The following is a 13,669-nucleotide window of genomic DNA, read 5'->3' as shown; positions in this document are numbered from 1 at the left end:
TGAATTCGATTCCACAGAGCTTACTAAATGGCAACTCCCATTACTTTTGATAATTATCTGCCATGTGGCCTGGGGATAATGGAAATTGCAATCCAACCGCACTTGTGATTCTGAGGTTGGGGAAAATGTTAAAGGACATTTTAAAATAACTCATCATATTCTCAAGTATTGTATCTAAATTCAAACCCCACTATCCTGACTAAACAGAACAAACCGTATCCAGATATTACTGTATCACAACTCTCATCAACTCTAGACATGATTTCTAATTATGAGGAAAACAGGAGTTGTAGTCCAGCATCTGGACGGCCTTGAGTTTCAGAGACAGAGATGTGCTTTAGCCTTTAAAATACTTCCCTCTTTTTCATACTGAAATGGTCTAACATTTATTACTGAGTACAGTGGAATTTACTTCTAAGGAGACACATATAGGAGCATGCCCTACAGGTGCAAAGTTATTTAAGAAGTCAGCAAAACTTACTTCTGAACAGTCATGTAGGAGATCAGGCTCAACAATTTGTCCACAACCAACCACTCTTTTGGCAGTTTAAGAGTGTGTGCGTGTGCGTGCGTGTGTGCATGCATGTGTGTGTATATTATATATGAATATATATATATATATATATATATATATATATATATATCCCTGAATAAATAAATACAACAGCCCACATTGGCTCTTGATGCAAGTTCATATCACAGAACAGCCAAGGATTCAGTTGAATGACCTTGAGAAAGTCACACTATATCATCCTCAGCCCTTCAGTTGTAAAACACTGAGAGCAGTCAATTACCACACTTGGTTACTATGAAATATTGTATGGCTCAGGATTATGAGAAGCCATTCAATGATGTGGAAAACCCCAATATCAAATTGTATACCATAAGCCAAAATCAGACAGTACTGAACAATACTGGCAGATGCAATTACCCATTTGTTTCCTTTCATATGGTTAGGTTTGGCTCCAGTCCACAAACCTCCTGAGTCAACAATCCTAGACCCCATGAACTGGAGACAACTTAATCTTAAACATGCAAGGATTTATATACAGTAAATTACAGTTTACCATTGCCGCAATCTTTTGTGTACAGAAGGGGCCTCCTATCAGCTTGCTCAGCAATGTAATGCTATACATGCCTTTGAGTCAACATTTTGTTGGAAAGATATTAATTAGTAGGGACATTCAAGACCAGCTGCTCAAAAAAGGTGAAAAAATGCCTGCAAGCAAGGTCAGGAAGGACAAAAAACCCCGGCTGCAGCCTGCTACAAGCAAAATAAACAGGTCTGTGTTCACTTTGATCATGCAAAGCACTGTTTCACCCCTTCCCCTGCCTCCAGGTTTACTAACAACTTGGCTCAAGACAGGAGGAAGCTTTGGTGCTTTCCACTGGAGAGGATGCCCGTTGTAGAATGAATGCAGCTTGCCATGGCTCAGTGTTATGGAATCATTGGATGTGCAGTTTGGTAAGGCACCAACCCTTTGGCAGAGAAGGTTAAAGACTTCATAAAACTACCACTCCTACCCTGTTTCCCCGAAAATAAGACATCCCCAAAAAATAAGACCTAGCAGAGTTTTTGCTGAATTGCTAAATATAAGGCCTCCCCCGAAAGTAAGACCTAGCAAAGTTTTTGTTTGGAAGCATGCTCGCCAAACAGAACACCAGAGCATGCAGGATTGGTAAATGTACATACGAGTTGTACATGGAAATAATGGTAATAATAAGAAATTCTTGACAGGAGTCACAGTTTGTCTGGTTTGGTTATGTTGGTTTGTGATGAAAACCACTGTATAGTATATGATAAATGTTCATTTTTTTTTGTTCAACGATAAATGTGAATTCTTCTTCATGGAAAAATAAGACATCCCCTGAAAATAAGACCTAGCACATCTTTGGGAGCAAAAAATAATATAAGACACTGTCTTATTTTCGGGGAAACACGGTATGATTTCATGGCATTGAAGCATGGTAGTTAAAGTAGTGTCAAACTGCATTAATTCTACAGTTCAGCACACTTTGGGGGAAACTGGAGGGGAGGCAAATGGATGTAAGTGGTTTTAGAGTCCTTTATGACTATTGGAATACATTAAGTTGCAACACATACAGATCTTTTCAGGGATGAATTAATGTATTTTGACACTACTTTAACTGTCGTGGCTCAATGCTACAGAATCCTGAAATTTGTAGTTTGGTGAGGCACCAACACTCTTTGGCAGAGAAGGCTAAGTACTACAACTCCCATGATTCCATTGCAATGAACCATGGCAGTTAAAGTTGTGTCAAACTGCATTAATTCTATAGTATAAATGCACCCCAGACTGCTTAGGATCCGTTTTCACAGCAAACAAAACCATTTTAAGAATTAAGTTCCAAAGACAGTAAACAAATAGTGTCAGAGGGGCTTAAATCTTGTTTTGCTTTGAGTAACTTTTGCTCCAGAGCACTAATCCTGCTGGAACATCCACCAGGATTCAAAGCCTCATGTGTTTAAAAGTCTTATCTAAAGTGAATATGGATCAGATTTCGTAGATGGGTTTAGCAATAAGATATCTTGTTTGTTGTTTACTTAGGACATCAGGCCCACGTCATTTGACCCAGCACATTAATTTTCAGCACTTTGAAACTTTTTTCATTTCTATTTTGATTATTTTTGTAAAGTAGGTATTTTTTAAAAAAAATCCTTCCTAATTTCTGTAATCAGCTTTGAAGAATAAGCACAGGCTTCATCCTAACCTATGAAGGCAGACACAGGTTGGAGAGAACGTCAGGATCAACATCTAAGATGTTCCACCATGAATGTGGGAAGAATACAATTTCAGTCCAAGGTTCGACTCAGTTTCACACACCTCAAACTTTTTACAGGAAGGATGAAGTTTGGCTATCAGAGTCCTCATTCTGAAAAGCAACTGCAGATATTTATCTTCCAAAACTTGCACAGAAAAAAATGTGCACATTTCAAACACATGCAAACTATTGCTTAAACTTAATTTAGTCAATGGGTAGAGTGAAGAATGCATTTTTCTACAATGTTATTGAGGCTGTACAATTTTAAATACACAAATCCAAAAAAGAATCCAGAAAAGGATAGAATGTATTACTTGAAAAACAACAATTGAACCAGGCATAGATTGGAGATGGAGACAGACCAAAGAGGATATTTGAAAATGCAGATTTTATAGGTGTGCTCATTCGAAATGCCTAAGAACTGGAAAGTATTACATATCACACAACACACACACACACACACAAATATAGTAACCTCCCCATATCCATAGGACCAGTACTCATAGTTTTACCTATTCACATTTGTCAAAATGTATCATCTCTAAGAATTTTCAAGGTCATCCAGCAAAGACCTACGGTATCTACTATCTACCAGTAGAAACCATTGGTCTCCAATAGGGTTTGTTATTATCCATGGTTTCCTGTTTCTGTGGTAAGTTTACGATCGTGGATACAGAGGTTGTACTGTATATGTATTATGCACAAATGAGTACATGTGAGACCTCATTCTTATATTGTGAGAATATTTCTGTGGAAAGCCTGGCTTGCCTTTTACACCAGGGGCCATTCTGCACCATTGAGGCACTGCTTTCCCACAATGAGCAAAAAGTAGAATTAAATGTGATTAAAACAGGATCTAATATGTACCACATTTTTCCAGAAGCAGCCCTCCTCTGTAGTCCAGGAGACTTTTATAACATAACCTGTAGTCTGCAAAAGACTCCTGCAACAATAGTTCCTTCTTTACGGGTTCTCCCCATTTTATTATCTCCTCTTGAATAGAACAGTGAGATTATTAATCAATGTTCTATTATGCCTTGCATTGATATTTTCTGGTGAAACAAAGCAAGGCTGCTACAAAAGAAAAATGAAAGAAGTCAAAGTAAACCAGTGGTTAATGTCCTCAAGGAGAAACAGAAGCTGACTAATTAACTATTAAGGATAAATTCATCACTGATCTGCCAGATTTGCTGAACACAAACAAAGAAGTGAAAGAGCAAGCTCTGTCAGAACAATATTCTTAAACAGAAGCACAGTGGCACTAAAAGCAGAGGCGGGAACAGTGCAGCGCAAAAGCCAAATATGGTTCCACAGATGTTTCTGAGCCATCACAAGGGCTTCCCCGTCCCAATTGTGAAAAATGTAGTTCTTTTTGTTTTTACTAATAAAATCCCTAGGAGAACACAGAGTAATTTAACCACAGCTGAGATCCTGCATCAAGGAGATAGCATGGGACTGTAGCTTCTCAGGCTGGATCTAAATAAAGGTAAAGGTTTCCCCCTGACATTCAGTCTGGTTGTGTCCAACTCTGGGGGTTGGTGCTCATCTACATTTCTAAGCTGTAGAGCTGGCATTGTTCGTAGACACCTCCAAGGTCATGTGGCCGGCATGACTGCATGGAGCGCTGTTACCTTCCCACCAGAGTGGTACTTATTGATCTACTCACATTGGCATGTTTTCGAACTGCTAGGTTGGCAGAAGCTGGGACTAAGGTTGGATCTGCACTGCCATATATCCCCGGATATTTTCTACTTATCCCAGGTTTTCTGTCAGTGGAGACTCATATAATTGAGTTCAAAGCAGATAATCTGGGATCAGATCCTGGGATATAGGGCAGTATAAATCCAGCCTCAATTATGCAATGCTCTCTCAGTTGCAAATTCCACTGCCAAACGAGCATGCACATCTGCATGTAGAGTGTGTATTCATGCACAACCTGCACCAGTGCTCATCCATGTCCATCCACAGTGGAACCACATTGGCATCTCTTCTGCAATCTCTGGAAATTGTTCTCACTTGATTGAAAATCTCATCCACACTGGACAAGCAGCCTGTGCAACTGTAGTTGTTTTTTTCATTGACACAAAACTTATCAGAAGTCAGGTGACACTGAAAACATGGACACATAGTGAATGCCAGGCAGATGAAACATCAACAACAAGAGAACGCCTCAGTCTGAGCTCAGTTTCCCTGCCCAAAGCTAACCTGCTCCATAGCATCCTTTCCAATGGCAGTTGGTGATGCTGAGGGTGACTGGTTATAGACAGCTAAAAAAGGAAGCACATCTCCTCAAAATGGCATGGGATTTGCATTAAATTAACATAGGCTAATTTATATGCACAAGTGTAAATCTACAAATAATTGTTATACAGTATGACCTTGTATTTACAAGATTTATATCCATGTGTTGTCGAAGGCTTTCATGGCTGGAATCACTAGGTTGCTGTGAGTTTTTCTGGAATTATGGCCATGTTCCAGTAGCATTCTCTCCTGATGTTTCACCTACATCTGTGGCTGGCATTTTCAGAAATCTGTTGGAGGTGAGGCACCTTTCCACTTCAGACAAAACATGACCTTTGGAGGAACTTTCTAGGTCCCCAGGTGATTCTGTCATATGCTTTCACTGGAAATTGCCATAGAGTAATGTTGGAAGACTTAACATTCCTAGTATAGGGGGATATCTCTGTGGGAAATTTCTAGGTCCTTTGTGGTGACTCTGTGGTAACTTCTAGTGGAAGTGATTCCCATAGAAATCAGAAACATATCTCCCATGGATACAGGGGTCTTACTATAATTTAAATAAAGATGAAGTACATCTCACCACAGTGGAGAAGATTCTGTCCATGTCATCTCTGTGGTCCTATCTACACTGCCATTATAATGCATATTGAACTTAATTATATGGTCATATAATCCAGTTCAAAGCAATTAAACTACCTTATATGAATCTATACCAGCTGATAGGCTGGTAGGAATTGTGGGAGTTGAAGTCCAAAACACCTGGAGGGCCGAAGTTTGTCAATGCCTGGTCTATACTGAGTATATAATGCACTTCAATCTGTATTATAATGGCAGTGTAGATAGGACCTGTGCCCGCTCATTCTGTAGCTTTTCAAGTGCTGGTAGAGTTAGATGGGCAATACTTTTGCCTTCCCTTCTTTAGACAATTTAAGATTTAGCTAGACTTGAACTGATCCCCTTCACACAATTCTGTTTTCTCATAGGGCTTAATTTGGAAAATTGTTCTTTGTAAAGTAAGACATGTGTTATAAAGTGGAGGAATAAAGACTAACCTTCCCTCTGGACAGAGCTCAAGAAAACTAAAAGACCACCACCCACATAACTTTATAACATTAATGTTTGGACTGGTTATTTATGGCTTGGAATACAGATATCTCAGTATATGCTCATGTAGTTTAAATACATCTAAAGTTGTTAACATCATTTTTATTGAATTTGGGTTCTTATATTTTCCTCCAATCCATATTCTGGCCATGAGATTATATTAAAGGTTATGGGATCCACTAGAAAAGAGTCTCTTAGTACTCAGAAATGCTGTTTTCAACCACTATATGGCAGGACTGATAAACTATGATTAAGGGGCTACATTGCACCACCAAGGGACCTTGGAAGCCTCCCTCAAGGCCTCTCAAAACCTTCATGTTTCTCCACAACCCTTCCCCTTAGTGCCCAGTCTTGTATGATTTTAAGCACTGGAAATACCTGTTTTTCCAGCAGGAAGTAATCTGGAAATGACCAATAACATTCCTTTGAAATTCTTTTTGGGTGCTGGGGAGCCGGAGAGGCTGGGGCACAATAGCTGCACTTTCCTCACTCTGCTATTTGAGATATGGAAGAATATTATTTAATGTACAAACAAGTAAACAGGTTTGACTACCAATATCACATGGAGCCATTGTAAAAGCAGAGTGAACAAACTTCAGTTTCTGATTCTAAGCAAGCTTGCATCAACTGAAGGACCTGCCCAAGAAATTTCATTGCCCAAAGCAAAGAACAAGATGGTGGTCCACAGAATGTCTCGGTTTTGAAGTTACATTTTATTTTTTAACAGTGGTCAGCATCCTTCACTTCATTTGTGAGAAGGAAACACATTCAGGTGGTATAGGTATAGTCCACATTGCATGACACACCTTAACTATGTCTTTCACATTCTCATTTCTCCTGGTCTGTTCAAATAGATTCCCACAATGCAAAACATCACACCTTCCAGCATTTTTTGGATGAGCAAGACAACCCAGTGACTGCTGGGGTGAATGGTCTGGCTGCCTCTCTTTTTTCTCACTCCATCAAGGGTTATTGGGACACACTGAGAGAAGGTGACCATGCATGAGAGGACAGCTACTAAAAGAAATCACCATGAGTCAACTACCAATTCAGAAGTATCAAAAAGTTTCACAACAAATGGTCATGAGAAGCCATACCAAAGCACTCCAGAATTATCTACCTAAGTATCCATTACAGTTTCCTAAATGGGTATTTCCCTGATATTTTATAATAAAACAACATATCCCATTCTCCGTTCTATTCCTTTATGCTTAGAACTTCAACTCAGACATCCTACACAATTACACGCATTCTGTCTCTCTTCTTTCCAACTTGCATTTAAGATGGACCATTTTATGAAACCTGGGCTGAGCTGCTTATAAACTCAGTACATAGTACCCTTCTCTCATAAAATTCATCTCCTGCGATATTTGTATTTCCCAGTAGTTCTTAGACAGTAGTCCCTTCCACAGAGCTTATAAAATCCACATTGAACTGGATTATATGACAGTGTAGACTCATATATTGTGGATTATCTGCCTTGATATTCTGGGTTATATGGCTGTGTGGAAGGGCCCCATGACTAGGCAATACCACATGTTCTCAGGAGAACATTCATAGGGCCCTGAGGATGCAATGAAAATAACAAAAGAAAATACTCAAGTTTGATAGGACATTTTCAACTAGTTGCAAAAGTTGCCACAAATTCTGCCCCCTCAATATCACTAGAAACCAATTTCTCAGGCCCCTTCTACACTGCCATAAAATCCAGATTACGCTGTCATATAATCCAGTTCAAAGCAGATAATCTGGATTTTATATGGCAGTTTATGTTTTTAAAATTCCAGTCCCAAAAGACATTTGCCTTTTTAGCAGCACAGGTTGCTACAGTGAAACTCTGGTTATGTTTCTCCCCTACCTTTCATATTGTTTTCAATTGTGGACAAGTGTAATTATGTTCCAGAGGCAGAGTCTTGGTGGTGGATCCGTAAATGACTATGAATATGAAGACCTATTCTGGATCCACATATAGCCAGAGGCCAAATGTAACAGCTGAGTTTCAGTCTGGAAGCCTTTCATGGACCTTCTAGTAAGGAGGGTGGAAGAAATAAAAATGAGGTGGTCTGCAAATGACAAGCCTGTCATAATAGTGGTTTGGCACAGCAAAGTTTAAGGAGTTCTGGTTTAATCAACCGCATCCTATAACATACAGGGCTGTAATTTCATTTTGCTACACAAATTCATCTTTCTGTAAACTCTTCACAGTAACAAAGGTCAAAGGGAAAATGACAGAGGGCAGAGAAAATGACAGGCCATTTCCCAAGTTAATCGCTGCAGCCTGCCTGGATTTAGTTAACAATTCTTTTATAAACAGCATGTAGCAATTAAAGTGGTCATACATCTTGCTGAATGGCCTGCAGCAAATGTTTACATGTGTAGCACTGTCAGCTGCTCTCAAGATACATGCTGTGTCCTTTTTTAAAAAAAAAATCACATTATGCACAGTCTTGACAGCCACATAATGCAAGCCACGGTCACCACAAGTCTCACAAGCTTTCGAGTGTCATGTTGGCATAACACAGACATCGCCAGACACACAGGGAACTGCACTGTTGAGGCAACACTACACCACAAACGTGTCAAACATTTCACATTCTTGCTCAACAAGTGCTACAAGCATGGAATTCCATTTCTAAAAATGTTATGGCACTACGTTTTTCATTTATTTCCTTTGTGGAAGCCGGTCAAGTTTCTGATCACACTACAATCAAATACATGTGCACATTCTGACTATAATTCAGCTACAGAATTTTTTACATTCATATACTGTCAATAACTCATGAGCTATTTGCCAAGTTTTTTTTATTCTGATCTCCAAATCCTTCTGATAAAACAGATGCAAGTAACATGTGGTCCTCAAGATGTTGTTGGAAGCCTCACTAGCCCTAGTAAGTACAATCAGTGGCAAGGAATCCTGGAAGCTACAATCTTAACATATGGAGAGCTGTGTTATTCACACCTCTACTGTAAAGCAAAAAGTTTCATTTCCCTTTTTTTCAGTTACTGAATTTCTTGTGCTGTTGTCCACTATTCTTCACTTGGTTGCTTGGATTTTCAACAGTATTTAAAAATAACATTGTATGCTTATAGTAATTTCATACTGTTATTAATGTATGTCTACTCTTTGCTAAATATTTCACAGGCTAAGGCTACAGTCTAATGAACAGATACTAGTCAGCAAAAATTTATAATCATAATTTGTGTCCAATAAACATAGTGTTTGACAAGCATTAAGATTAAGAGCAGATCAATATAAAACTTTAATGCATATACTGTAAGGACATAAATCATAACAATATACATCGCAAGGAGGCACATATGTTTCTAATGAAAAACAGTTACACATTGCAAAGTGACAGTATTTCAAAGATCTAGAAATGTCATGGCATCCTGGCCAGATTAATTCACACACACACAAAAGTAGATTCTTTATGTGACGATACCACCCAGAAGACATTATAATTTCATTATTGCAAAGTGCACTGTTTAAAATGTCTTGGACTAGTATTATTAGCGAGGTCTAAATCCAACTGCACTGCTGGATAGCAAATTAACACTTTAGTCAGTTCAACTGGCTTCCTCTAGTTGAGACAAAAAATTAGATTTAGGTGGAAAACTCCAATTCCCCATTGTAGGTAGACTGTAGGCATCAGCTAAGCACGGTTCGACTAAAGTGATGTATAAACAGATATTTCTTTAGGGTGAGTGGGCTGTCATATATTCCAGAACACTCTTTGGTAAAGTGCTACAGAACAAAACAAAATGTGTTTGGAAACTGTTAAGCTGTTATAATCATGACACTTGACACTGTAACTAGTTCTCAAACACCAAAAGGGTTTTATCTCAACATTATATTTTGCCAACACAGAAAGCACTCTTTTCAAGCAGGAACAGCAACAAGGTCCCGTGTTAATTTCAACAATGAATTACCATACTTCTGTATAATTTGTCTCATCATTGCTGTATATTTTAGTGCTGAAAAGCAGATTAGTGACTGACAGCACACTGCACAGATTTAGAGGATTTGAAAAGTGTGTCCTATCATGAGGGCAAAAGCAAGTTTTTGAGAGAAGTGGCACAGAATACATTATCTAAAGTATATAAAGATTTTCAGGATCAAGTATGCACTTTAAATGAACTTGCAGGGAGTGAAGCACCTGCATGGCACACAAGTCTGTAAACAAAGCATTAGTATGCCCACACCCTTGGGCCCTTGTACAGAAAACAACTCTAAGAGACATCAGGAAGATGTGAAAAAAGATCCTGAGAAACAATGACATTCATTTCAGTGGGATATAATTACAGCAATAGAGTTATTTTGATTCACAGTTGTACAGCAGAAACCAGCACTATTTTTCAAAAAACAGAGAAAGGCTCATTGCCATCAGTCAAGGCACTGAGCAGACATTTACTTAAAGACATTTACCATTGCATTTTAGTATCAAGCAGATATGTAAAAACAGAGGTGAATAAGATTAAACAGAAGACTGGCCACTGAGAAAAAGAAATGAAGAGTGAAAAAAAGGAAGTAAGGGGGTATTTAAGGTGAAATTTCAAAAAACCATTTGCTGTGATGCTTGATACCAGAAGTTATCAGAAATGACATACAACCGCCTTCTGCCACTCTCTCCAAGAAGAAGAAACAAGGCAAAGGGGTTTCAAATCCTGTCTCATTTATCCCAGAAAGCCGGAGGAAGGAAAACCAACACAGCCAAGAGGAAAGGTCACCCAAGCCTCCTCCTTCCCAGGGGCATCATCAGGGGATTGTGGGGGTGACACTATCACCAGGACTAACACCATATAAAATTGTGCAATGTTTCAGCAGAAATGTATTGATTTTTCAAAATAAATTTATCCTTGCAAATAGTTATAACCACAAAAGTATGTTTGTAAACCCAGATTCCACTATACCTACAAGGCTAAAACTCTATGCTAGGTCACTTTTTGAACTTTCCAACATGCATGCCATCAGAGTGATCATAATTATTTGACACTTCCAGTCACAGGGTTTCACCTGCACATCCTACAGGCACCTGCTCTGTCGGCTCTCTTACTGCTGCGGGCTTGAGTAGCTGCTTTTTCTCCAATATCCTGGTAGTTTGACTACAATATTCTGCTAAGGTCTGCTCTTGAAGAAGGTCCAGGGGGTGGCACCAGCTGACAAACTCCCTAGTGACACTACTGCTCTCTCCTCTGAGCATTTAAAATGCAGCAAGTGTATAAAGGAAATGGCACTCTGCCCATGCTCACAGGTGCCCTCCTGCCTCCCGCGATGCCACCAGGAGCCTCTCATGCTGGTTTGCTCAGTAACCATAGTGAAAGAAAGAAGGAAGGGATGAAACCGGGAAGGGGATCTCAGAGGCTCTCAGAGGAGGAAGTCCTCTGACAGGAGAAACCCAAAGACAAGGCACCACAAAGGCTCCTCCTCTTCCTCCTCCTCTTTGCAAAGAAGGCCACTCACCTGAAGCAGGTGGCGAGCTCCCCACTGGGCTTGAGACAGGAGTATCTGGTGGTGGCCACTTTGCTCTCTGAACACACTTCCCTGCCAGAGAAGGAAAGCAAAGACATTGCCGCGTTAGTCAGGGCTGGGTGCAAAGAAAGGGATCTTGTCACACCTTAAATGGTGTCAAAACTACATTATTTCTACATTAAGTGTAGCAGCACTTAAAATCAACCAAAACATATGCTGTCAAATTGTTTTGTCTTGTTTTCAGATAGTTGCTACCTAAGGGGAAGGAAAGGGAGATGGAGGGAGACTGGGATCTCCTCCTAAACCAGATATGGGCAAACTTCGAACCTTCAGGTGTTTTGGACTTCAACTCACACAATTCTAAAACACCTGGAGGGCCAAAGTTTGCCCATGTTGTTTATTCATTCAGTCACTTCCAACGTCATCACCAACTCTTTCAAGGTCAAGGCAGTCATTTCAAGGATACCATCCATCCATCTTGCCTTTGGTTGGCCTCTCTTCTCTTTTCCTTCCATTTTTCCCAGCATCATTCTCTTCTCCAGCCTTTCCTGTCATCTCATTATGTGGCCAAAATACTTAATCTTTCCTTTTAATATCCTTCCCTCCAGGGAGCAGTCAGGCATTATTCCCTGGAGTATGGACTGGTTGGATCTTGCAGTCCAAGGCACTTTCAGAATTTTCCTCCAACACCACAGTTCAAAAGCATTTATCTTCCTTCGCTCAGCCTTCCTTATGGTCCAGCTCTCTCATCCATAGGTTTACTACGGGGAATATCATTGCTTTAACAATGCGGACCTTCCTTGCTAGTGTGATGTCTACTCTTCACTATTTTATGGAGATTGGTCCTTGCTCTCCTTCCAAGTAGGAAATGTCTTCTTTCCTGGCTGCAGTATCTGCAGTCATCTTCACGCAGAAAAATATGAAGTCTGTCACTGCCTCCACGTTTTCTCTCTCTAGAATCATAGAGATGGAAGAGACCTCACCGATCATCCAGTCCAACCCCCTGCCAAGAAGCAGGAAAATTGCATTCAATGCACCCCCCACAGATGGCCATCTAGTCTCTGCATAAAAGTCTCCAAAGAAGAAGCCTCTAGGTAAAGGTAAAGGTAAAGGTTTCCCCTGACGTTAAGTCCAGTCGTGACCAACTCTGGGGGTTGGTGCTCATCTCCATTTCTAAGCTGAAGAGCCAGTGTTGTCCATAGACATCTCCAGGTCATGTGGCCGGCATAACTGCATGGAGCGCCATTACCTTCCAGCCAGAGCGGTACCTATTGATCTACTCACATTGGCATGTTTTCGAACTGCTAGGTTGGCAGAAGCTGGAGCTAATAGTGAGCGTTCACTCTGCTCCTGGGATTTGAACCTGGGACCTTTCGGTCTGCAAGTACAGCAGCTCAGTGCTTTAACACACTTCGCCACCGGAGCTCCCAAGAAAAAGCCTCTACTATACAATGATCAATCAGTCTGGTTGCTATTATCTTGGTTTTCCACTTTCTTCTTAGGAGCCTCCAATGGCCAAGGGGATAAAAGCCTCCTGACTTGAAGGTTGGGTTGCTGACGTGAAAGCTGCCAGGTTCGAGTCCCACCCGGGGAGAGTGTGGATGAGCTCCCTCTATCAGTTTTAGCTCCATGCAGGGACATGAGAGAAGCCTCCCACAAGGATGGTAAAACATCAAAAACGTTTATCCGGGCGTCCTTTGGGCAACGTCCTTGCAGACGGCCAATTCTCTCACTCCAGAAGCAACTCCGGTTGCTCCTGACAAGAAAAAAAAACAAACTTTCTCCTTTCCCCTTGGTGACAGGGCTCCTTACCCATGCCTGTCCTCAACCCTGTCTCTCCCGCCCTCTTTCTTTCCCCCGTGACCCTGGCCCTGGCCCTGCTGCTGCTTCCGGGACCCACCTGTCGCTCTGCTCGGGCTCCTCGCGGTAGGTCCACGCGTGTCCCAGGGCGGCCAGCAGCAGCGCCAGCACCAGCGGGAGGCGGAGGCGCGGAGGGCGCGAGGGCCACCGGGGCGGGCGCGGCACCATCGGGAGGACGCGGCGGAGGAAGAGGAAGGGGAAGAGGAAGGG

General features: G+C 40.9%; 1 protein-coding gene across 2 annotated transcripts in view; it reads right to left on the bottom strand.

The window, feature by feature from the left end:
- The window catches only part of ccbe1 (collagen and calcium binding EGF domains 1), a 164,082-nt gene extending 150,451 nt beyond the window's left edge, over positions 1-13,631 (bottom strand). For both annotated transcript variants that reach the window (XM_062972526.1, XM_008118597.3), the window contains exons 1-2: positions 13,500-13,631; positions 11,591-11,671 (exon numbers count right to left, since the gene is read on the bottom strand). In XM_062972526.1, the coding sequence (XP_062828596.1) occupies positions 11,591-11,671; positions 13,500-13,627 (209 nt within the window). In that variant the 5' untranslated portion in view covers positions 13,628-13,631. The remainder of the gene's footprint in view (positions 1-11,590; positions 11,672-13,499) is intronic.
- Between the last annotated feature and the right edge of the window lie 38 nt (positions 13,632-13,669).

Source organism: Anolis carolinensis, chromosome 2 (assembly GCF_035594765.1).
Source record: "Anolis carolinensis isolate JA03-04 chromosome 2, rAnoCar3.1.pri, whole genome shotgun sequence".
Taxonomy (NCBI): domain Eukaryota; kingdom Metazoa; phylum Chordata; class Lepidosauria; order Squamata; family Dactyloidae; genus Anolis; species Anolis carolinensis.
This window is presented reverse-complemented; position numbering and strand designations above follow the sequence as displayed.